Below are 25,000 nucleotides of genomic sequence, written 5' to 3' on the forward strand. Positions count from 1 at the left end.
GTATATATATATATATATATATATATATATATATATTGTGTGTGTGTGTGTATGTGTTTGTCCCCCCAACATCACTTGACAACCGATGCTGGTGTGTTTACATCCCTGTAACTTAGCGGTTTGGCAAAAGAGACTGATAAAATAAGTGCTAGGCTGACAAAGAATAAGTCCTGGTGTCGATTTGCTCGACAAAAGGCGGTACTCCAGCATGGCCACAGTCAAATGACTGAATCAAGTAAGAGTAAAAGAGATGTCAGGGTGGACCATCAAGGTAAAAGAAGGCCAAAAGAAGTGAATGGGTACAGAAGAACAGGGAATTTATGTGGGTTAACCATCCTTCATTCTGATACATTTACAGAAATGTCAGTTACAATTGGGATGATTGATGCATTCACACATTCCTTAATTGCCATAATATTTTGTTTTCCTTTTTTTTTAATCAGAAGTTGGAATGGCATACTTTTGTAGCTCTCCAACTTATTTTGGTATTAATTATGTTGATAATTAATTGCACCATTATGATTTTTGTCAATGAAAATGATGTCAAGTTCCTTCTGTTCTATTTTGTGGTCTGATAAAATTCCATAATAGTTTCACCTTCTTAGCACACTCTTCACTATTGATTTTCTATGCAGCACAAGTCCCTAGGAATCCCCCCGCCTCCCCGTTCATTTTACTTATTTATATTCATTTGTTATTTTCAGTTGTCGTTTAGAACATATTCCTTACAAACTCCCATATCTCTGGAGTTGTTCTCAGATTTTTACAGTAACAGTCGTCCAGACTTCACTGGTGAGGTCTCATAAGACTGAAGCATATCTGTAGGTGTCACCATACTACCTAAGATCAGACTCACACCGCACTGCATTCTATGTTAATTAATTTAAATGCTAGATTGTCACCTTTTCTGAACCATAATTAGTCTATTGGATAATGACTTATTGTGATCCATAAGGGTATAATTGCATAATTGATATTATTTAAATTTCACAGTTCAATAGACCCCGTCTTTTACATTACATGACTACACACGCACACATGGAAAACTTCTTTGAAATCTCCTGCTTCAGGATTACAAATTCACATTTTTAACCAATGATAATTGGATCACTTGAATTTGTGGGTAAACACTTAACTGTCTGGATGAGCTTGGATTTTCAGAAAAAGAAATCAAGCCCCTGATTGACACATTACAAATAGAATCTGTAAGTGGAACAGTAAAACTCTGCAAGACTTTTCTCAAGTCTAAAATGTGACTTTGTTTTCGTTATCTACCTTCCGACGATGGAGTTTTGTATCTTTGCTAAAAGCCAGCTCCTTCTTCAAAGAAAGAATTTAAATGATTAAAAATAGAGAGAAACATATATACACATGCACATATATATATATGTATATATATATATATATATAATATATATCTATATATATTATATATATATCTATATATATATATATGTATATAATATATATATATATAATATATATATAGTATATATATATTATATATGTATGTATGTATGTATATATATATCATATACATATATATATATATATATATATATATATATATCATAATATTTGTGTGTGTGGAGGCACAATGGCCCGGTGGTTAGGGCAGCAGAGTCATGATCATAGGATCGCAGTTTCAATTGCTAGCATGGAAAGCAGACATTAAACAATGATGATGATATATACTCACCCATAGGACTTGGTCTGGGAACTGAACCCACAATCTTGCAATTGTGAGTGCACCACCCCAACCACTAGACCATATGTATGTTGTTATTATATGTGTGTATAAAGTTATGTATATATGAATGTGTTTTGTTATTGTTGCAGCATATATTTATTTCTATTTATATTTGTTGTTTTTGTAGCATACCTGATGATTATCCTGCAAACATGCAAAAGAGCAAGATTGAAAAGCAGGTAAGTTCAATTGTTCAATGTGTCAGGTGTAAAAGTGTAAAGAACCCCTTCAGGCATGAATAACCTCCGTGGCACAAGTCCGGACAAGTTTGTTTGATGGAAGTCCAGCAGTCACCCATGCATACCAGCCTCCCCTCTCCACACCACTGATGTTGTCCAAGGGAACGCCAAAGGGGCCGAAACACCTTGGCCATCACTACTTATTTCTACAGTTGAATGAACTGGTGCAATGGGTAATAAAGTGTCTTGCTCAAGAACGCAACACACAGCCTGGTCTGGGAATTGAACTCAGGACCTCATGATTGTAAGCCCAATGCTCTAACCACTGAGCCATGTGGCTTCACACCATGTTAGGTGTAAGTTTTTCTTATTTCAGAATTCAGATTCATTCAAGGTTGTTAAAGTGATACAATAGGATGTGATACGAGGAAGATTTGGCTGTTATTTCATACATGTTCAGTGACTGATTCCCCTCACTGTCTTGTGATATTGTTCCATGAGAAGAACACTGACTGCTTGACACATTTCTGGGTGCTATGGCTAACATGGCAATCATTTTAACACCAGGCACTGGTGTTAAAACCCTGTCCCCATCCCCTGATGGGAGAAGGATTTACTGAGCTGTTGAAAGCATTTCCACTGAGAGGTGGTCAGCTGAAGACTTGGCTCACGACAGTCAAAGCAGACGTGGAGATCATTTCTGGCCCTCATGTCTTTGGCACTCATCACTGGAACCGGGAATGGATTCGGCTCATTGCAGAATCGGTCACTGACAGACATGCATGGACAGACGTGTGTTGACCTGCGATACAGCGAACTCAATAGCAACTGGCTTAATACCTCCCTGATGGATGCCGTTACAAGACTGGACAAGAAAGAAGCTTTTCCTATGATATACATATGAAAGGGGAGATAAAATGAAATGCCTTGCTGGTAATTTGAAACCCTTGTCTCTGAGACGATAAGCCAATGCCTCTAACCACTTGGCCATTTTATTTCTTATAAAAAAGTAGAAAATTAGTCAGGTTGTTTGCATATCGTTTATGCTTTATTCTTGTTTGGTTGGTTGTTTTTGTTAGCAAGGTAAACAGCCAGGTGTTAAGTAACAAAATTACACACACACACGCACACATATATATACACACATGCACACCTGTATGTGTGTGTGACATGTTTCAACTTGTGGCTTGTATTTCAATTTAAAACTCGTTATATGATGGTTGATTAATCAGTTAATTAAAGCATATTTTGTGCGGTGCTTTGCTTTTGTGTAAGCATTCGTGTCGGTCGGTCGTGTTTTGAGCGTGAGCCTGTGTGGGCGGGTGAACGTACGTGCGTGCTTTTGTTTATATATCTGTGTGTATTCGTGTATATTTAAAACATGTAGATGCAGATCAGTGTGTGTGTGTGTGTGTGTGTGTTTTCCATTCCTTTCCCTCAACTTAACCATTAAGTTCAAAAGTTTCTTTTTTTTTGTTAGGTTTATTTTTGTTTTCCTACTCCTTTCTTTGGCATCGTTTCTTTAAATAGATACATTGATGTTAATGGTGGTGGTGGTGGTGGTGGTGGTGGTGGTGGTGGTGGTGGTGGTGGTGGTGGTGGTGGTGGTGGTGGTGGTTGCTGTGGTGGTAGTGACTACATATTTCGGCTGCCGTTACATTGTGAGTTCAAATTCTGCCGAGGTCGACTTTGCCTTTGATCCTTTCGGGGTCAATAAATTAAGTACCAGTTACGCACTGGGGTCGATGTAATCGACTTAATCCATTTGTCTGTCCTTGCTTGCCCCCTCTGTGTTTAGCCCCTTGTGGGTAGTAAAGAAATAGGTAGTGACTACATATATATATATATATATATATATATATAGAGGGGACAAACAAGGACAGACAGAGGGATTAAGTTAATTACATCGACCCCAGTGCGAAACTGGTACTTTATTTATCGACCCCAAAAGGATGAAAGGCAAAGTCGACCTCAGCGGAATTTGAATTCAGAACATGACGGCTGACGAAATACCGCTAAGCATTTCACCCAGCGCGCTAATGTTTCTGCCAGCTCGCCACCTATATATATCTGTGTGTGTCTGTGTGTATGTATGTATGTGTTTGTGTGTGTGTATCGGTGTTTGTCCCCCAACTATCACTTGACAATCAATGCTGGTATGTTTACATCCCCCATAACTTTGCGGTTCAGCAAAAAAAAAAAGACTGTTAGAGTAATTACTAGGCTTACAAAGAATAAGTCCTGGGGTTGATTTTCTCGACTAAAGGTAGTGCTCCAGCATGGCTACATTCAAATGCCTGAAACATATGAAAGAATAAAAGAATAAACAGTTGATTAGTTTGTTGGATATTTAACCAAATTGACTAATAACAAAGGAATCGAATTGAACCATTCTTTCTGTTAACAATATTCTTTTCTACTCTGGGCACATGGCCTGAAATTTTGGGGGAGGGGGCCAGTTGATTAGATTGATCCCAGTACTCAACTGGTACTTAATTTATCGACTCCTAAAGGATGAAGGGCAAAGTTGACCACAGTGGAATTTTATGAATTCAAATTCGTTTAGTGTCTCTTCGGTGTCATGGACGAGTGGCAGAGTGTGAGGTGGAGGTGGAGGTGGAGGGAATGGGTGGAATACTGTTTTACTTGTTGTGCGACATGTGTGTGCATGGTTCAAACCCTGTAGGAAGATCTGTTAAGATTGTTAGCCATAGGATATGTGAATAATGATTAAAGTACAATTTGCAAGAATAGAGGTGGAAGGGAAAGACGGAGGGGTGGTAGTAGAGGTGGAAGGAGCAGGACTACTTTTACAGCATCTCAACTGAAATACACACACACACATCATCATCATCACCATCATCATCATCATACTCTGAAGTCTGTTTTCCACGCTAGCATGGGTTGGACATGTATATATGTGTGTGTGTGTGTACATATGTATATATGTGTGTGCATATGTATATATATATGTGTGTGTGTGCGTATATGCATACTGATATGTATATATCATTATGCATATGTGTGTGTGCATATGTATATATGTGTGTGCATGTGTATATATATGTGTATATGTGTGCATATGTATATATGTGTACGTGTGCATATGTATATATATATATGTGCATGTATGCATACTGATATGTATGAGTGTTTAAGAAGTTCATTTTGCAACCACATGGTTCCAGGTTCAGTCCCTTTGCCTGGCACCTTCAGCAAGTGTCATCTACCCAAGATGCCCTATGCTCTGTGAGTGAATTTGGTATATTTTGGTGTATGGAAACTGTGTAGAAGCCTGTCGTGTATATACATATATATATGTGTGTGTGTGTGTGTATACATTTGGGTAGATTCAGGATGGCACCCTGTGTGACGTGGTTGGCACTCAAATTAAAGGTACAGTCCATATGATAGGCTTCCTCCAGTTTCCTTACTTACTGTTTTTCTGGCAAGTTTTGGGTCAGCTCAAGACTGGGTAGAACACAACTGGCTCTTATGCTGTATGGTGAGATTGAACCTGGAGCCTTCTGATTACCAAGTGAATGTCGCAGCCATTTGGGCATTCACACACATGCACACACACATACTTCTGTACACACATCCGCATTCACACACAGACACATACATCTACTATACACAAACTCATGCAGATGCAGGTGTATGCACACACACACATACACACACATTCACTATCGAACACACACACACACACATTCAGCCTCACCTTTGCACACACACCCACACACACATTCAGCTTCATACACATATAGACATTCAGCCACATCTTCACACACATACACCCACACTCATTCTCAGATGCTCACACACACATACACACATATTCAGCCTCACACATACACACATATTCAGCCTCACCTTTACACACATACACACGCACTCATTCTCAGACACTCACGCACATACACACACACAGTTATTCTCAGACACTCATGCACACACACACACACACTCATTCTCAGACACTCATGCACACACACACACACACTCATTCTCAGACACTCACGCACATATACACACACTCATTCTCAGACACTCACGCACACACACACTCATTCTCAGACACTCACACACACACTCACTCATTCTCAGACACTCACGCACACACACACACACACACTCATTCTCAGACACTCACGCACACACACACACACACTCATTCTCAGACACTCACGCACACACACACACACACTCATTCTCAGACACTCACGCACACACACACTCATTCTCAGACATTCACATACATACACACATGTTCAGTCTCACATACACACATACACATTCTGTCTCAGACATTCACATGCACACACTCACACACACACATAGATGCAGGCACATGTGCACACACACACTCACACACACACACACACAAACGCATACATCCACACGCAATGTAGATTGCACTAATATTCTCCCTTGTTCTCTTCTAATTTGTCTTCAGCTCCTTCGAATAAACGAAGAACGGAAATGGAAGCGCCAGACGCAGGGAATGATGCAGCCGACAGTCGACAGTCGACCGTCTTCGGGGAGGAGAAACCACGAAGAGTCCCGTCCTTTGATGACTGACTCACCTCTATCGAAACCAACATTAGCAAATTCAAATTATGGTAAATCTTCCATCTTGCAGGAATTGTTGGCGTAGTTGTTGTCGTTGTTGTTGTTGTTGTTGTTGCAGGTTCACTGCGACCCCTGTTTACATTCAAATATATATATCTAATACTAGCAGTATCGCCCGGCATTGCTTGGGTTTGTTTCGACCCTTTAGAATTGGAATTTTTGAAAAGTAAAAGTTTTGCATTATGTAGCTTGTTATTCACTTTGAGTGAACATTTTTCTCGTTGAAATACACAAAAAATGGCAACACAGCAGTAAAAAAATCATTAAAAATAGGGATTTTCATAGAAAAAAAAGCACCTTTTTGATGTAAATAATTTTTGGTGTTAACATGGTCTGATTTGAATTTTTTCTTCTACGGAAGAAAGAGCAAGCCTTCTTCTATCATACTCTCAATTTTGGCCGACTTGCGCCGCAGAGTCTCGGAGGAGATAGTGTTAGTTGAAGGCTACAAAAAACCTGCCATACACAGACAGCTTCAGCTTTATATAGAGAGAGATATAAAATCCTTTCTGTCTGTCTGTCTGTTTGTGCACTTATAACTTGAGTGAGGTTCATCCGATCGTGCTGATAATTTTAAATATGGATAAATGAGAGTGCGGGGCATTCCATATTCTAAAAGGATTTTCAAATTTTTAGTTTCATATATATATATATATATATATATCCAAATTACTAACAAGGATATCCAAGGTTGTGTAGTACAATCGTTTCATGCTACTTCATTTTATTAAACAATGTAAGTATTACTTACATTACTTACAATGAAGTAGCATGAAACGATTGTACTACACTACCTTGGATATCCTTGTTGCTTATTTTGATTATACTCACCCCATTTGATTTATATGGATAATACCATACTAAATTCTGGTGCCTTTAACTTAAGTACCATATTCATCTGAATCTAAATTTTGCTGAATTTATATATATATATATATAAAAGAATCTATTTGTGTGTACATGTACATGGGGGCGGTGAAAAGTTCCTGGCTTTAAGGGCGTCACAAAAGGCTTGGTTGAGAGCCCAAACTTCCATGTTCTTTTACAGAGCTTAGAAAAACTGAAGGACCACTGCAATAAGTGTGTGAATCTGAGAGGGGAATATGTTGAATAATATCATACTTAACTGAACCTCCAGCATTTTCTTTTACCCAAAGACCTGGAACTTTTCTGCCACTACTCATATGTATATGTGTGCATGAATGTGTGTGTGTGGATATATATATAATATATATATATATAATATGTATGTATGCATATGTGTGCATGAATGTGTGTGTGTATATATATATATATATATATATATACATGTATGTATGTATATGCGTGTGTGTGTATATATATATATAATATATATACATGTATGTATGTATATGCGTGTGTGTGTGTGTGTAAAGCCATGAATGACAGAGAAAATCCTAATGTCATGGCAAATTGTTTCGTAACTAAAATGCATGCAAGTAATTTATATTATCATATTTGACAATAAATAAATTACTGACATGTCTATTACTAAATATTCTGTATCGTTTGTACAATAACACATTAATGAGCTTATTTTTTGAGTAGCTCCAGATTACTTGACTCCATATATATATATATATGTATATATATGTATATATATATATATATATATATATTTATATACGCACATGCAAATATGTGTATATATGTTTTATGTACTTGAGTAGTATATTCTTTTTCATGACATTTAATCAGTGACGTAACTACTATTGATTTCACATTAGGTGACACACATGTCTGCATGTGTGTCTTTGTATGTGTATGTATGTGTGTGTGTGTATATATATATGTATGTATGTATGTATGTACATATATATATGTATATATATGCGTATATATATATGTATATATATATATATATATATATATATATATATATATATATTATATATATATATATCACGTGACCGACCAGACCATCAGATGCTGGTACACATCGCTAGTCACAATGCGTTCGCATTGTTTTAGCCTTTAAATGACGCCACCCCGCTGGCTAAGCGAGCAGGCCAACAGAAGAAAGAGTGGTGAAAGAGTACAGCAGGGATCACCACCCCCTGCCGGAGCCTCGTGGAGCTTTTAGGTGTTTTCGCTCAATAAACACACAACGCCCGGTCTGGGAATCGAAACCGCGATCCTTCGACCACGAGTCCGCTGCCCTAACCACTGGGCCATTGCGCCTCCACTATATATATATGTGTGTGTGTGTGTATATATGCATATATATATATGTGTGTATATATATGTGTATATATATGTATATATATGTATGTGTGTATATATATATGTATATATTATATATATATATATATATATTATATACATATATATATAATATATATATATATATATATATATATATATATATATATATATGTAAATGTCAACAATGAGAATGGTTATATACACATACATACAAACACATACTTACACACATGCACATATATATAAGATATAAAGTATTTTTGGTGATGAGCAGAATAGCATATTGGTAATAATAATAATAACAATAATTGTGATTTCTTTTATAATAATGATAAGAAGAAGAAGAAATGAAAGAATTCTTCCTTTGTTCATTTACACAATGTCATTACAACCTTCGTCTGAACCAATTTTTCCATATACTAAGGAAATTGAACTTCTACCCTTTAGGAAGAAACACACACATTCTTAAGCGTTAGACAAACAGTTCTTAGATGTAATAATGTAAATATTGTATTTATTTTTATATTTTATTCCATTTCATTTCCTTCAAGACTTTCTGTACCCCTGTGAATGTATGTATGTACATACATACATTCGTATATATATATATATATAAATTGAAGTATACAGTACCAATTTATTGACAGATATTCAGATATATGAGTGCATTTTTTCCTGACTTATGGACTCTTAGACAACACACACATATATATATATAATACAGGGTAACTTAAAACACATATAAACTAAGAAGAGTTCCTTTATGTCTTGTAACTAACATTATATTATAGTTGTAATTATATAAGGAAGTAATAGTATTCTTAAACGCAGGATAATGCTAAAAATATAACATGAACAGGATTAACTATCTATATTTTGCAGAAAAATGTGTTGGTGGCCAGCCATGGGACTTGAACTCACATCCATGTGATTATGCATCTAGTGCTTTACCTTTACGCTAAACTGACCCAACAACAAATTCTTCTGCAAATTTAGGATTTATAACACGCTGTTGTATGTTAAATTCAAATTATGATGAATGTAAACAAAGTTTGCTTTAGAAGCGTTGAGATGTATTGAAAGATGAGGAAATAATTTTATTCTCAAATTTATATGTGTGTATACATTGTGTTAACATGTACCTCATTGCGATAATATAAATTTCCTTTTAATCAAGATACCATTGACCTGAAGTGTAGCCAGTGGTATACACCTCACTTGGATATTTACCACTTCTGAGGTTCCACTTGCTATGAAACATACGTAGCCTGGATCTTATATATATATATATACCAATTATATACGTTTTTATTATTTTTTTTGCAATTTACTTAATCATTGGTATTTTATTATTTTAATTTTGATATTTCTATTATATGTAATTTTCTAGACGGTGTAATTTAATTGTTCATTTTGAATTGATAAAAGGTGTTTTTTTCTAATTTATATATATATTATATTGTGTGAAATTTGATTTAGTATTTCTAAATTGAATTTTTTCCCTGTAAGTTTGGATTAATATTCCCTCAAATAATAATAATTATTATTATTATTATATATATATATATATAATATTAGGTTGCCTGAAAAAGAGCCAAAATGTCAACTCCAGTTAAGAGTTATTGCCCTTGACATGCAAATCAGGTTTAGCTATTAACTTTAAGCATTACCAATGCAAATGTTCTTGTTCAAAACATTGAAGTTCATACCAGATATATAAAATATGTATGAGGTACACACACACACATATATGCCTACACATATACATACATAAATATATATGTTGTGTGTGTATATATATATATACATATGTATATATAGGGAGAGTTTACGAAAAAAACAAAAGACAAAGACAGGTGGTGTACAAAAAAAACAGATGTATTAGTATAATGCTCAGGAATAGAAGAAGTCTTTTACATTTCGAGCCTACGCTCTTCTACAGAGAGGGACACAGAAAAAACAAGGAGTGAAAAAAATGTGTGTAGTGGCTAATATACACACATACATTTTATATACATATATATGCATTCTTACATGTATATACCTATATCTCTTTATGTATACGTGTGTGTATAGACATATATCTCTCTATGTGTGTGTGTATATATATATATAAAAATATATATATATATTATGTATGTATATATATATTATATATATATATATATATATATATATATATTATATATATATATATATATATATATACATACATACTACATATATATGCAGTCTTACGTGTACATACCTCTATCTCTCTATGTACATATATATATATATAAATGCACATTATAAATCTGTTACATATTTGTATATATATATATATATACATACACATGCATATATGCTCAAACATGCATACATACAATTCGTTCACACATACAGGCATGCATTCATACAAGCATGTATACTTGCATACACACACACACAGATTCACTCAGCCATTTTGTTTGAGTGAACCTCGAGTGATATCAGCTGCCCTAAATCCTTAAACCCAAATCCAATTAAAGACTAAATCCTCTGATAATGATAATATTAATTCTATTCCTTTCTCTGCTGCTTTTATCAATAGCAACATTTAAAATAAAACCAATTTAATTCCCTTTTTTTGTTATCTGTCTTTGATTGTTGTCTAGCTTATGATGGTCCTGCTAGCAACTTTGAGATGAACAACTCTGAGGAAATGACAGAAGTCCAAATATTCAATGTTACTCCTGATGAAAGCAAAGATTACAGTGATAGTGACAGTGATATTCCAACCATTTCAACAGATGGTAAGTCTGATGCTTTCTTCCATTTCTATATTCATCGATGTGTATGTGTGTGCGTATTTAATTTATATTAAAATTTTATGTATTGATTAAGTCTTTCCTGTTGGTTTAAAATAGTGGTTTTGTCTCAAAATTATCTATATATATATATATATATGTGTGTAATATAATATAATATATATATTATATATATATATATGTATGTATATATATAATAATATATATATACATAGATATATGTTATATATATATTATGATATATATATATGTATGTATATATATATGTATATATATATATATATATTTATGTATGTATATATATATGTATTATATATATATACATAATATATGTATGTGTATATATACATATATATATATATATATATATAATATATATTATATATATATATATATTATATATATATAGATATCTTGTGTGTGTGGTGTGTGTGTTGTTTATATAGATTTCATTCTTCATTTTTTCCATCTTGTCTTTTCATTTCAAAAGGGAAGAGAATTTTATTTTAAGTACCCCTCTTGTCTGGTTTAGTATGCTCTCGTCTGAATTTTGTTTTTACTGTTTTTCATGTTCAACTTAAAAATTCTTTTCCCATTTCAGAAACAGAAATTGAAAAAAAAAAAAAACAAAAAAAATGTTTTTCACTGACCAGCAAAAAAAAAAATCTGTTTCAATGGATTTCTTTCCCTTTGATCTTCTCGTATGAATGAAGATAACAAATATTTGGCTTCAACATGAAACGTTTTACCTTTTTTTTTTCTTTTTTACCTTTGAATACAATCCCTCTGTGTATGCACACATTCACACACAAACAAACTCTCCCCATCTGGCCATTGAAAATCTACCTTAAACAGATTCCATCTAATGTATACAAGCATGGAAAAGTGGCCACTAAAATGCTGTTGTAAATACTGTTGATATACATAACTGCATATACATGTATACACACACATATATATATATATACATATTTATACATTATATATATATATATGTATATGTATATATATATATTCTAGTAAAAACTGTCCGACGAACGGGAACGTGAAAATATATGTGTTATATATATATATATAATATATATATATATATATATATATATATGTACATACATAGTACGTATGTATTATATATATATATATAATTATATATATATATGTAGGTATATATATTATATGTATGATCTATATATATATGTACATACATATGTGTGTGTATATATATATATATATATTATAGATTACTATATATATGTGTATATATATATATATATCATATAATATATATATTTAGTATATATATATATATATACGTATATACACACACAGACATATTTATATTATATACATATGTATGTATGTGTATATATATATATATATATATATGATGCATTATTCCATCGGCTTTGAAGTATGAGAATCTATCTGCCGGAGTTATAACTGTTAGACTACTCATAGAGATGATTTGCTTTCAGTGGCAGAAGGATTTGTGTAAGGCCCACCACACTACTTGGGAATGCTGATAGCAAATGTTTGCTGTATACTCAACAGCCAATAGATCTTAGGTTTATCTATTAGAGTTCTCCATACCCTGGGGTGATTTCCTTCGCCATGGTATAAAGTTCAGCCCACCCCAGTATGCTAACCATGTACCTGGCTACCAAACCAGAAATTTCTATATCGTAGCCAGTGCACCATCCAATCGTGGCCATGCCAGCCTCGCCTGGCCTCCGTGCCGGTGGCACGTAAAAAGCACCATCCGAGCGTGGCCGTTCGCCAGCCTCGTCTGGCACCTGTGTCCGTGGCACATAAAAAAAAAAATTAAATAAAAAAACACACCATCCGAGCATGGCCGTTCGCCAGCCTCGTCTGGCACCTGTGTCGGTGGCACATAAAAAGCACCTACTACACTCACGGAGTGGTTGGCGTTAGGAAGGGCATCCAGCTGTAGAAACACTGCCAGATCTGACTGGCCTGGTGCAGCCTTCGGGCTTCCCAGACCCCAGTTGAACCGTCCAACCCCCTGCTAGCATGGAAAGCGGACGTTAAACGATGATGATGATGATGATGATGATGATGATGATGTCATACATATATGACGGACTCTCCCGTCGAAGATGACGTACGAGTGTTCAGCTTTTGCCATGCGACCTGTACTAAAGATTTGTTTATAATTGGTCAAATGTTTGTGCCACACATTAGCTCACTGTCTCCATCAAATGAACACTGTCTGAACAGGTGTACTGTGTGCCACATGTCAGGTGTCACAGTGATTGCAGAGCAATGTGAGATGAACTGTTTTATTCAAGAGCACAATGCATCACTCGGTCTAGGAATTGAAACTGATCTTGCGATCATGAGTTCAACACCCTGACCACCAGGCCATGCACTCTCACATGCATATATAAAATATGGGGGTTCACAGGTGAGCTAAACGATTTAAGTACACCTTAAAGTTTGTTGTCCTCTTCAACAATTATAGGCCTGGCTGTGTGGTAAGTGACTTGCTTACCAACCACATGGTTCCGGGTTCAGTCCCACTGCATGGCACCTGGGGCAAATGTCTTCTGGCATAGCCTCAAGCCAACCAAAGCCTTGTGAGTGGATTTGGCAGACGGAAACTGAAAAGAAGCCTATCATATATATATGTGTATGTATGTATGTATAGGTGTGTGTGTGTCTGTTTGTCCCCCACCCACCCCACTATCGTTTGACAACCGATGTTGGTGTGTTTATGTCCCAGCAACTTGCTGACCTTGTGCCAAAATTTGAAACTATTATTATGATTATTATTATTATTGTTATTAAATTGTTTTCCCGTTGTTTAATGTTTGTTTCTATCTGTGACAGGGAGTCAGCGCGGTTTGATCCTAGAAGATGACGATGAAAGTATTGCTATTGCACCACAGCCTACGACATCCCCTGGCATGCTCTCACCAAATGCAGACTTTGATATACAAAATGTAAATGCCCCTACCCCCCTCTCTCTATATATATATATTTGTAATTAAATCTTTACTGTTAAATGGCCTCGTATGTATTTCATCAACTCTGGAGGGACATGATTGATAATGTCAACTCCAGCAGGAATGGTGTACAGGCTCTAGCAGTGTGTGTGTGTGTCTTTGTGCAGTGTGTGTGGGTGTTTGGACAGTGTGTGTGTGTGTGTTTTTGCAGTGTGTAATGTGTGTGTATGTGCGTGTTGGTGCAGTGTGTATATGTGTGCAGTATGTATGTGTGTGTGCAGTGTGTATATGTGTGTGCAATGTGTGTGTGTGTATGTGTGTGTGTGTGCAGTGTGTATATGTGTGTGTGTGCAGTGTGTATATGTGTGTGTGTGTGCAGTGTGTATGTGTGTTTGCAGTGTGTATATGTGTGTGTGTGTGCAGTATGTATATGTGTGTGTGTGCAGTATGTATGTATGTGTGTGTGTGTGTGTGTTGGTGCAGTGTGTATGTAAGTGTGTGCAGTGTGTTGAAATAATGTTTTTATTTTGAAGCACTTTTTTCGTAAAACGGTGAGGTGGCAGAATCATTAACATGCTGGACACCATGCTTAGCGGAATTTCATCCATCTGCATGTTCTGAGTTCAAATTCCACTGAGGTTGACTTTACTGTTCATCCTTTTGGCGTTGATAACTTAAGTACCAGTGGAGCACTGAGGTCGATATAATCAACTAGCACCCCAGGGGAGGCTGGTATGCATGGTCAGCAACGTGAAATAAAGTGTCTTGCTCAAGGACACAATAAGCTATCAGGAATTGAACATTCATGACCTGAATACCCTAACCCAGTGCTACTCAAAGTGGTCGTCTGTGAACTGGTGCGGGTCCATGAGCCATCAGCTGCCGGTACACGGCAAGCTTCCAGAAAAGAAAGGAACATTATAAAATGCTTATGAAATATTGTTTTATTTGTTTACAAAATAAATATAAGATAAAAAAAATGTCAACTTTTATTATATTCTTTATATATATTAGAAATATTGAATTTCTAAATGTCTCAGAGAGACATGAGCGGTGGTGAGGCAATAGAGTGGTTGTATACTGTCAACTCAACATGACAGTCCCGTAAAGGGAATCACACCACCGCCATTTAGCCCTAGGAAGCATCGACGCTTCCTGTTGGCTTTGACACATTTCCTGTGTCTTTATATATATTTATATATATTGTTTCCGGTATAAATTAATATTACTAAGAAATATTACCGGTCCCTGGCACATTGGGAAAAAAAACTGCTGGTACGCCATATAAGGTAGTTTGAGAAGCACTGCCCTAACCAAAAAGCCGCATACCTTCACTGATGATGTTGATGATGATGATGATGACGACGACGATGATATTAACAGCTGTGGTAATTCTTATTGCTTTCTCTTCTTCCAGGATGTTCATGGTATGCTCACCCTCAATTCGAATAACATGTACCCGTCAGATACTCGCGAGAGCCTGGACGAGTTCGTACTGAAACCCGCTCAGCAAGGATCCATTATTAAGTGTCGGATAACGCGAGACAAACGAGGAGTTGACCGAAGTGTTTATCCAACGTACTATCTACACATGGAACGAGAAGATGGTAAAAAAGTGAGTGTGACCGTTCACGATGAACTCCTCTCTCTCTCTTCCAATGTTTAACTGTTTTATTTGTTATTTGTGTTTAGTTTGTTGTATATGTCTCATTCTGTCATTGATTGCTGTATTTCTGACTGAGAGAGTAATGAAGGGAGTGTATGTCACTAAGTGCTGAATAAATATTGCAAAGGACCCCTTCCTTAACTTGCTTCCTTTATCTGTGGTGATGACAGGCATTGCTCTCCCATTCAGTCTCCTGCATATCACAGGCCTTTAATGAGGACTTGACACAGTCCTTAAATTGCAGCCTTGGTTTCTGCCAGGGTCTCTTTCATCAGAGATGTCTCAGACACATTCTGAATGTTAGCTGGACCTTAAAAACTCCAGGCACACAGGTCCTGAGGACATCTGATATCTTGAGTATTGCGGCTATGGTGCACAAGCACCAGTTATGTTGGACTGGACACCTTATTAGAATGAAGGATAGCAGGATTCCTAAGCAGTCGCTATATGGGGAACTTGTGAATGGAAAGATATATATATATATATATATCCTTACATACATACATACATACATAGATTGAACAGGCTCTACCTAATTCACCCACAATCCTTTAGATAACCTGCAGTTGTAGTAAAAAACACTTGCCCTAAGGTGTCATACAATGGGTCTGAACCCAAGGACATGGTTGGGCAGTAATGACATAGCCATCTGAGGCATGTGGTGGGCTTGTTGTATTGGGTGTGCTGTCACACCCAGTTCCACCAAATTTCAAGCAGGGATATAACAAAATTTTTCCATTAAGATTTGTGATTAAATTAACAAGTAAGGTCACTATTTATTATGAATTTGCCATTTTTGATGGGTGTGCAGCACACATCTAACACACCTGGAATATATGCCCATGATAGATAGGTAGGTAGATAGGTAGGTAGGTAGGTAGATAGGTAGGTAGGCAGGCAGGCAGGCAGGCAGATAGAAAGATAAATAGGTAGGTAGTCTGACAGACAGACAGATAGGTAGGTAGATAGTGAGATAGATAACAGGAAGCTTTATGAAAATAAACAAAAGACGAAGGCAGGTGGAGTACAAACAAACAATTGTATTAGTATGGCGCTCAGGAATAGAAATAAAACAAGTCTTTTACGTTTCGAGCCTACGCTCTTCAACAGAAAGATACACAGAAAAGAAACACAGAGAGAAACAAGGAGAGAGAAAAAATGCGTGCAGGAGCTAACGAATCAACATGGCGGTTTGATTTCGGCCAGAAGTCAGAGATCAGAAGTTAGACGCAAGAGGGATAGTAGAGGAGATAATAAGGTCAAATGACCTCGCCCCAACATAAGGGTGCGTGTGTGTATGAGAGAGTATGTATGTGCGTATGAAAGGTCTGGACGTGTGTATGTATGTATGATGTGGTGTAGTGTAGTGTCGTATGGTGTAGTGTAGTGTGGTGGGAGGTGGGGAAAGCCCATGTGGGGTGTGGGTTCGGCTGGGGGTTGTGGGGAGAGTGAAAGGGGAGGGGGATAGATAGATAATTAGGTAAGTAGGTAGGTAGGCAGGCAGGCAAGTGGACAGCCATAGAAAGATAAATAGGTAGGTAGATAGACAGACAGATAGGTAGTTAGATGGCTGGATGGATAGATAGGTAAATAGATAGATAGCAATGGTGCCACCAAATTTCAAGCAGGGGTATAATAAAAGTTTTCTCATTAAATTAATGAGTAAGGTTAATATTTATAATGAATTTGCCATTTTTGATGGGTGTGCAGTGCTCACCTACCACACCTGGAACATACGCACATGATAGTCATAAACTGCAATACAGCCCAGCCGTAAATTTCATTATTGCAACTAAGATAATTTGGTGTCAAAATACAAATTCAATTGATACAAGAGTGTCATAAACTCTTAAGTATTTTGACCCAGTTTCAAACCTTAGTCAGGCACTATGTACGCTATAGGAACATCGTCCTGTATAGTGTTCAATTTTCAGATAAATTCACCTTTTTCACGGGGTGGGGCGCGGTGGGGTGGCAGTGTGTTTTTATCATGGTGTTTTATGAGTTTTTTTAATTATTTTTTTTTGTATTTTGTTGTTGTTGTTGCGTTTCTGTTCTTCCCTTGCAGCTCCTGTTTGTTGATTATTTTTGTTTTGTTTTTTTTTCAAATTTGGGGTAAATTTTACCTCGTTTCAGACATATGAGAAATAAGGATTAAAATAAATGGGTAAAAACAAATATGGACGGATTTAAATAATACTCCAATATATATATACTTACACACACACACACACACACACATATATATATATATAATATATATATTTAAGTAGGTGAATGAATTATCCTATGTTTATCGTCAGCATGGAAAATTCGTTTAACCGAAACCTGGGTAGCAAATTCACTGCAGAAATTTACTCTCGAAACATATGTCGAGAGTAAAGGAATTTTGTTAACATCTTCGTTCAACTCCATTCTTTCATTTATTTATATATATATATAATATATATATATATAATATATATATATATATAATATATATATATGTATAATATATATGTATATATATGTATATATATGTATATATATATATGTATATTATATATATATATATATATGTATATATATATGTATATATATATATGTATATATATATGTATATATATTATGTATATATATATATATATATATATGTATATATATATATGTAAACAAACCCGAAGGCTTCACCATGCTTCGCTGCTAAATCTACAAGTTTTTTTTTTCATTCTCTCTGTTTATTTTCCCTTATTCCTTTCAGTTGAAGAGCATAGGCTTGAAACGTAAAAGACTTTTTCATTTTCCTAAGCGTCAAACTAATACACCTGCTTGTTGTTCATATGTTCATACAACTTTCTTTATCTTTTGCTTTTCTATAAATTTCAACCATATATATATATATGTATATATAGATAGATAGATATATGCATATATATATGTATATATATGTATGTATGTATATATATATACACATATAAAATGTATATGATGTATATAATAAAAAACACCATCCAAGTATGGCCAATGCCAGTAGCCCCTGAATAGATCCCATGCCAGTGGCACATGAAAAGCACTATTTGAATGTGATCAATGCCAGGACCGCCTGACTGGCCCCTATGCCGGTGGCATGTAAAAAGCACCATCCAAACATGGCTGATGCCAGTACTCCCTGATTGGTCCCCATGCCAGTGGCATGTAAAAATCACCCACTACACTCACAGAGTGGTTGGCGTTAGGAAGGGCATCCAGCTGTAGAAACATTGCTGGATAAGATTGGAGCCTTGTGCAGCCTCCTGGCTTGCCAGTCCCCAGTCAGACGATCCAACCCATGCCAGCATGGAAAACGGACATTAAACGATGATGATGATGATGACGATATATATATATATATATATATATTTTTTAATTATATATTATTATTATTATTATTAATAGAAGGAAATTAATATATATAAACACATACACACATTCTACCTCACAAACATACTACATTCCATCCATTCACACACACACACACACCTAAATGCAATGGCTTATTTAAAAGAACCAACGAATATGATAATTTTTATACCCTGTATTTATTAATCACACCCCAGGTAGATAGGTAGGTTTTGTGTGGGTGGATAGACAACCACATAAGTAGAGGAAGGTTGGTAGTATAATAGACACATGGGTAGAAAGGTAACAAAGTAGATAAAAAGAATGTCGACCAAATGATACAATAGTATCTAGGTAGGGCTTTCAGATAGAGGGGTGGGAATGTTGATGGATTTGTAGGTTTGTGGTTGGTAGTTGTTAATGTTGTTACCTATGAAGGTATAGTGTTGGCTGTGTGATAGGAAGCTTGCTTCCCAACCACATGGTTCTGGGTTCAGTCCCCGCCGCGTGGCACCTCGGGCAAGTGTCTTCTTCTATAGCCTTCGGCTGATTGAAGCCTTACAAATGGATTTGGTAAATGGAAACTGAAAGAAGCCCATCATATGTGTGTGTGTGTAGCTTGTGCTATGTTTATCCCCCACCATCACTTGATAACCTATGTTGGTTTGTTTTTGTCCCCATACCATAGCAGTTCGGCAAAAGAGACCGATAGAAAAGGTATCAGACTTCAAACGAAATAATTATCAGGGCTTGATTTGCTTGACAGAAAACCATTCAAGGCAGTGCCCCAGCATGGCCATAGGCCAAGGTCTAAAGCAAATAAAAAGTTAAAAAAGATCATCATTGTGATCCTAATGTCCATTTTCCCATGGTGTCATTGGCTGGACGGTTGGACAGGAACCAACTAAACCGGAGATATGTGTGTGGGGCTTCACTCGGTTCCATTGTCTGTTTTGATTTGGTTTCTATGGCTGGATGTCTTTCCAAACACCAGCCACTTCACAGAGTGTACTGGGTGCTATTTATATGGCACCAGCACCAGTGAGGTTGCCAAGTAATTTGTCAGATGAAGAACTGTCATTTGGGAGAGGAAGTGAAACCGAGGAAAGTGACTTTGTGCCAGATGAGAGGTTAGGGTAGAATGGTGGGATGGAGAAAGGTATCTTAAGATACAGGAGATACAGTTCAAGAGAAGCTGGCAAGTCAGGGAACTGCACCAGGCTCCATTGTCTGATGAGGCATGGTTTCTATGGCTGGATGTCTTTCGTGACACTAACCACTGGGTGCTTCTTAGGTGGCACCAACAGTGATGAGGTTACTAATGTGTAAGACAAAAGGAAAGGTTTCTCAACTTGGAGGAAGTGAGGTGGGTATTGACGGAGGTGACTTTTGTGCCAGGCAGTGAGAGGTTGGAGTATGATAGAGGGAGAGAAACAGGGGTCTTGCTGTGGAGGGGATACATGGTTACAACAGCCAGAAGAGAGAGAGAGAGAGTCAATGGATGGTGATGAAGAGGTACCATTGTGTACCCTTGAGATACAAGGAATGTAATTGGAATGTTACATGTATATACACACACACTCACACACACACAATATGTGTGTGTGTGTGTATAAATATATACGTGTACACTTATATCTAAATAAGAGAGAGAGATAGATAGGAACATACATGCATAAACAAACAGATAGATAAACAGACAGATAGATAGATAGATTGGCAGACAGACAGATAGATAGATAGATACACAGACAGACAGATAGACAGGTTGACAGGCTGATAGACAAACTGACAGAGAGGTAGATAGATAGACAGACAGACAGATAGTTAGATAGACAGCTAGATAGACAGACAGACAGATAGATGAGAGATAGATAGGCAGATAGACACACACACACACACACACACTCACACACAGGTAGACACACATATATACTTATGTTAGATACAGTGAGAGAGACGTAGATGAGTTTTGCAGTGTTAGTTATTGATCTGGCAGGGTAGCGGCATCGATGGCATTTTCTCAATCGGAACAGAAATCATGAAGTGGAATAATGAAATGTTTCTGTGAGTCACAGACTTCCAGCAACATTCTTCTGGTGTCTTATCTCTCTCCGTTCCTCCAACGGTCGGTTCATCTCTCCCCCCCCCCCCGAAACTACAAAAACATAAATATATGTGAATGGCTGTAGAAAGAGAATAGTTACTGGGTCAATGGGCAATTACATCTGGGCTCTGTTCCTACCATTCTTAAAATTCCTTTTCTCGTCCTCCATAGTTGATACGTGTGTGTGTGTGTGTGTGCACAGGCATACAGGTATTTTCTTATCAACTCTCATTGTTGTATAGGTGAATTTCTTGACATTCATTCTCTCTCTCTTTCCTCTTCCTTCCCCACCCTTTATTTATCTATATATGTGTGTGTGTGTGTGTGTGCATATAGATAGAGAGATAGTTTGAGAGATATATTTATATGCATATATATATACACATATATGCATAAATATGTGTCTATATTTAAATATATATAAAAACATATACATATATATGTATGTTTGTATATATATGTGTGTGTGTATATATATATTTGTGTGTGTGTGTGTATAGATAGATAGATAAATAGATAGAGTGATAGAGAAAGATATAATACGTATATATATATATCGGTGTTTGTGTACGTCCTGTTCTTGTCACTTTTTTTGTTTTTTTTTGTTTTTTACCCCTCTGCAAAAGAATTTTATTTAATTCATTTTGCAGGAAGGACTGCTTCGGCCGGATCGTGTTCTGCCCTTACCTTCGAAACACGCATTGAGTCGAACCAGGGGCAGCTGATGAAGGGGAATACTCCTTGTATTGTTTGTCTTGTACTCTGTTTATTCCGTTGTTAAAAAAAGTCCGTTTCCTTGATTGATTTTATGTTTTCGTTTCTCGTTGTGTTCTACGTTTATTTGTGGTGTCCTGTACTCATATATATATATATATATGCATGTATATATACATGTAGATGTAGGTATGTACATATATGTATGTATGCATATGTTTTATTTATTAAATTGTTATTATATGACTGAACGCCTCGCGTTGTTTTCTTTTTCTCCAAGTAAGTTTTTATTATATATACATATATATATATATATATGTGTGTGTGTGTGTGTGTGTATGTATTTAATGTATGTGTGTGTACATGTATCTGTGTTTGTTCCCTCACCATCGCTTGACAGCCAACATTGGTGTGTTTATGTCCCCATAACTTAGCAGTTTGGCAAAAGAGACCAACAGTATAGTCCTGGGATCTCGGGGGCTGGATTTACTGAATTGTTAGCTCACTGAGCAAAATGGTAAGCAGTATTGTGTCTGTCTTGATGTTCTGAGTTCAAATTCAGCCAAGGTCAGCTTTGCTTTTCATCCTTTCGGAGTCAATAAAATAAATACCAGTTACACACTGGGGTCAATGTAATCAATTTATCCCCTCCCCCAAAAATACTAGTCTTGTACCAAAATTTGAAACCATTATTATTAAAGGCAGCAAACTGGCAGAATCATTAGCACGTCAGGGGAAGTGCTTAGTGGTATTTTGTCTACTGTTACGTTCTGAGTTCAAATTCCGCCGATGTCGACTTTGCCTTTCATCCTTACGGGGTCGATAAATTAAGTACCAGTTGCACTGGGGTTGATATAATCGACTTAATCCGTTTGTCTGTCCTTGTCTGTCCCCTCTGTGTTTAGCCCCTTGTGGATAGTAAAGAAATAGGTATTTTGTCTGTCACTACATTCTCAATTCAAATCCCACCTGGGTCGAGTTTGCCTTTCATCTTTTTGGGGGTCAATTAAATAAGTCCCAGTTACGCATTGGAGTTGATGTAATTGACTTAATCCTTCCCCCCCAAAAAAAATTTCAGGCCTTGTGTTTCCAATAGAAAGGATTATTATTATTATTATTATTATTATTATTATTATTATTGTTATATTTTTTTTCCAGCAATTTCTACTGGCTGGGAGAAAAAGAAAGAAAAGTACGACTTCAAATTATTTAATCTCTACCGACCCAACTGACCTCTCCCGGGGTGGTGAAGCATACATAGGCAAACTCAGGTAAGAAGAATTGCTACAACGACACATCACACACTTCAGGTAAACTCCAGAAATACTCTGCAGAAAATCGCATCAGATACTCCTGGAAAAATCCAAGAATGATTTTTTACAATAGCATATCTGATACTCCTGGCAAACTTCAGTAATACTCTGTACGATGGCACATTATATAGTCCAGCCAAACTTCAGGAGTTCTGTACAACAGCATATCACATACATACTGCAGATAAACACCATTAATACTTCATACAACAGCACATCACATACTCCTGGAAAAATCCATGAATACTCTGTACAACAACACATCACATACTCCAGGTAATCTCCAGCAATACTGAGTACAATAGCACATCACATACATAATCCAGGTAAACTCCAAGGATACTCTGTACAACAGCACATGACATACTCTTAGCAAACTCCAGCAAAATGGAGGGGCATGGCTTAGTGTTTAAAGTATTGAACCAATAATTGTAAGATTGTGGTTTCAATTCCTGGACTGGGCAATGCATTGTTTTCTTGAGCAAAATACTTCGTTTCACTCTGGAAACAGACTCTCTTAAATGCCTGGATGTGAAGGTGCATGGCTTAGTGGTTAGGCTATTAAACTCATGATCTTAAGATGGTGGTTTCAATTCCTGGACTGGGCGACGCATTATGTTCTTGAGCAAAATACTTCGTTTCTCATTGCTCCAGTTCCATTCAGTTGGCAAAAATGAGTAACCCTTCATGGGTTGTATTCCCGTCCGGGTGGGGAATACATATGCCATGAAACTATGAAACCAGCACTAGGTGTTTATATGACTCAGGAAAGAACTTCACTTTGTGGAGGTGCATGGCTTAGTGGTTAGGGTGTTGGACTAATGATTGCAAGATTGTGGTTTCAATTCCTGGACCACGCAATTGTTGTGGCAAGAGTCATTGACACCCCTAGATTGGAAGAATGGATTAGCCAAACTCTTATAAAGATTAGTGGTCAGTAGTAGTCAGGAGAGAGCATTTTGTTGGTCTCACGGAGTATGTCGTGTGAAGACATTTATTAAACCTCCACTACGTAATTTATCTATACCAACCTGTGGCAGGATATGAAAGCAATGTGTTGTGTTCTTGAGCAAGACACTTCATTCCACATTGCTCCAGTCCACTCAGCTAGCAAAAATGAATCATCCTGCGACAGACCAGTGTCCCATCCAGGTGGGGCAAGATATACGCCATGGAAACCAGCCCCTTATGAGTCACTATGACTCCAGAAGGTAATGTTACCTTGTTTTTTTTAACAAACTCCAATAATGCTCTGTACAGCAACACATCACATACTCCAGTAATACTCCGTACAATGC

General features: G+C 36.5%; 1 protein-coding gene across 2 annotated transcripts in view; it reads left to right on the top strand.

The window, feature by feature from the left end:
- Positions 1-25,000, top strand: part of LOC115222920 (tubby protein homolog) — a 127,624-nt gene that overhangs the window by 87,533 nt on the left and 15,091 nt on the right. For both annotated transcript variants that reach the window (XM_029793312.2, XM_036511949.1), the window contains exons 3-8: positions 1,878-1,929; positions 6,389-6,554; positions 11,427-11,564; positions 14,430-14,542; positions 15,963-16,160; positions 23,548-23,660. In XM_029793312.2, the coding sequence (XP_029649172.1) occupies positions 1,878-1,929; positions 6,389-6,554; positions 11,427-11,564; positions 14,430-14,542; positions 15,963-16,160; positions 23,548-23,660 (780 nt within the window). The remainder of the gene's footprint in view (positions 1-1,877; positions 1,930-6,388; positions 6,555-11,426; positions 11,565-14,429; positions 14,543-15,962; positions 16,161-23,547; positions 23,661-25,000) is intronic.

This window comes from Octopus sinensis, linkage group LG21 (assembly GCF_006345805.1).
Source record: "Octopus sinensis linkage group LG21, ASM634580v1, whole genome shotgun sequence".
Classification (NCBI taxonomy): domain Eukaryota; kingdom Metazoa; phylum Mollusca; class Cephalopoda; order Octopoda; family Octopodidae; genus Octopus; species Octopus sinensis.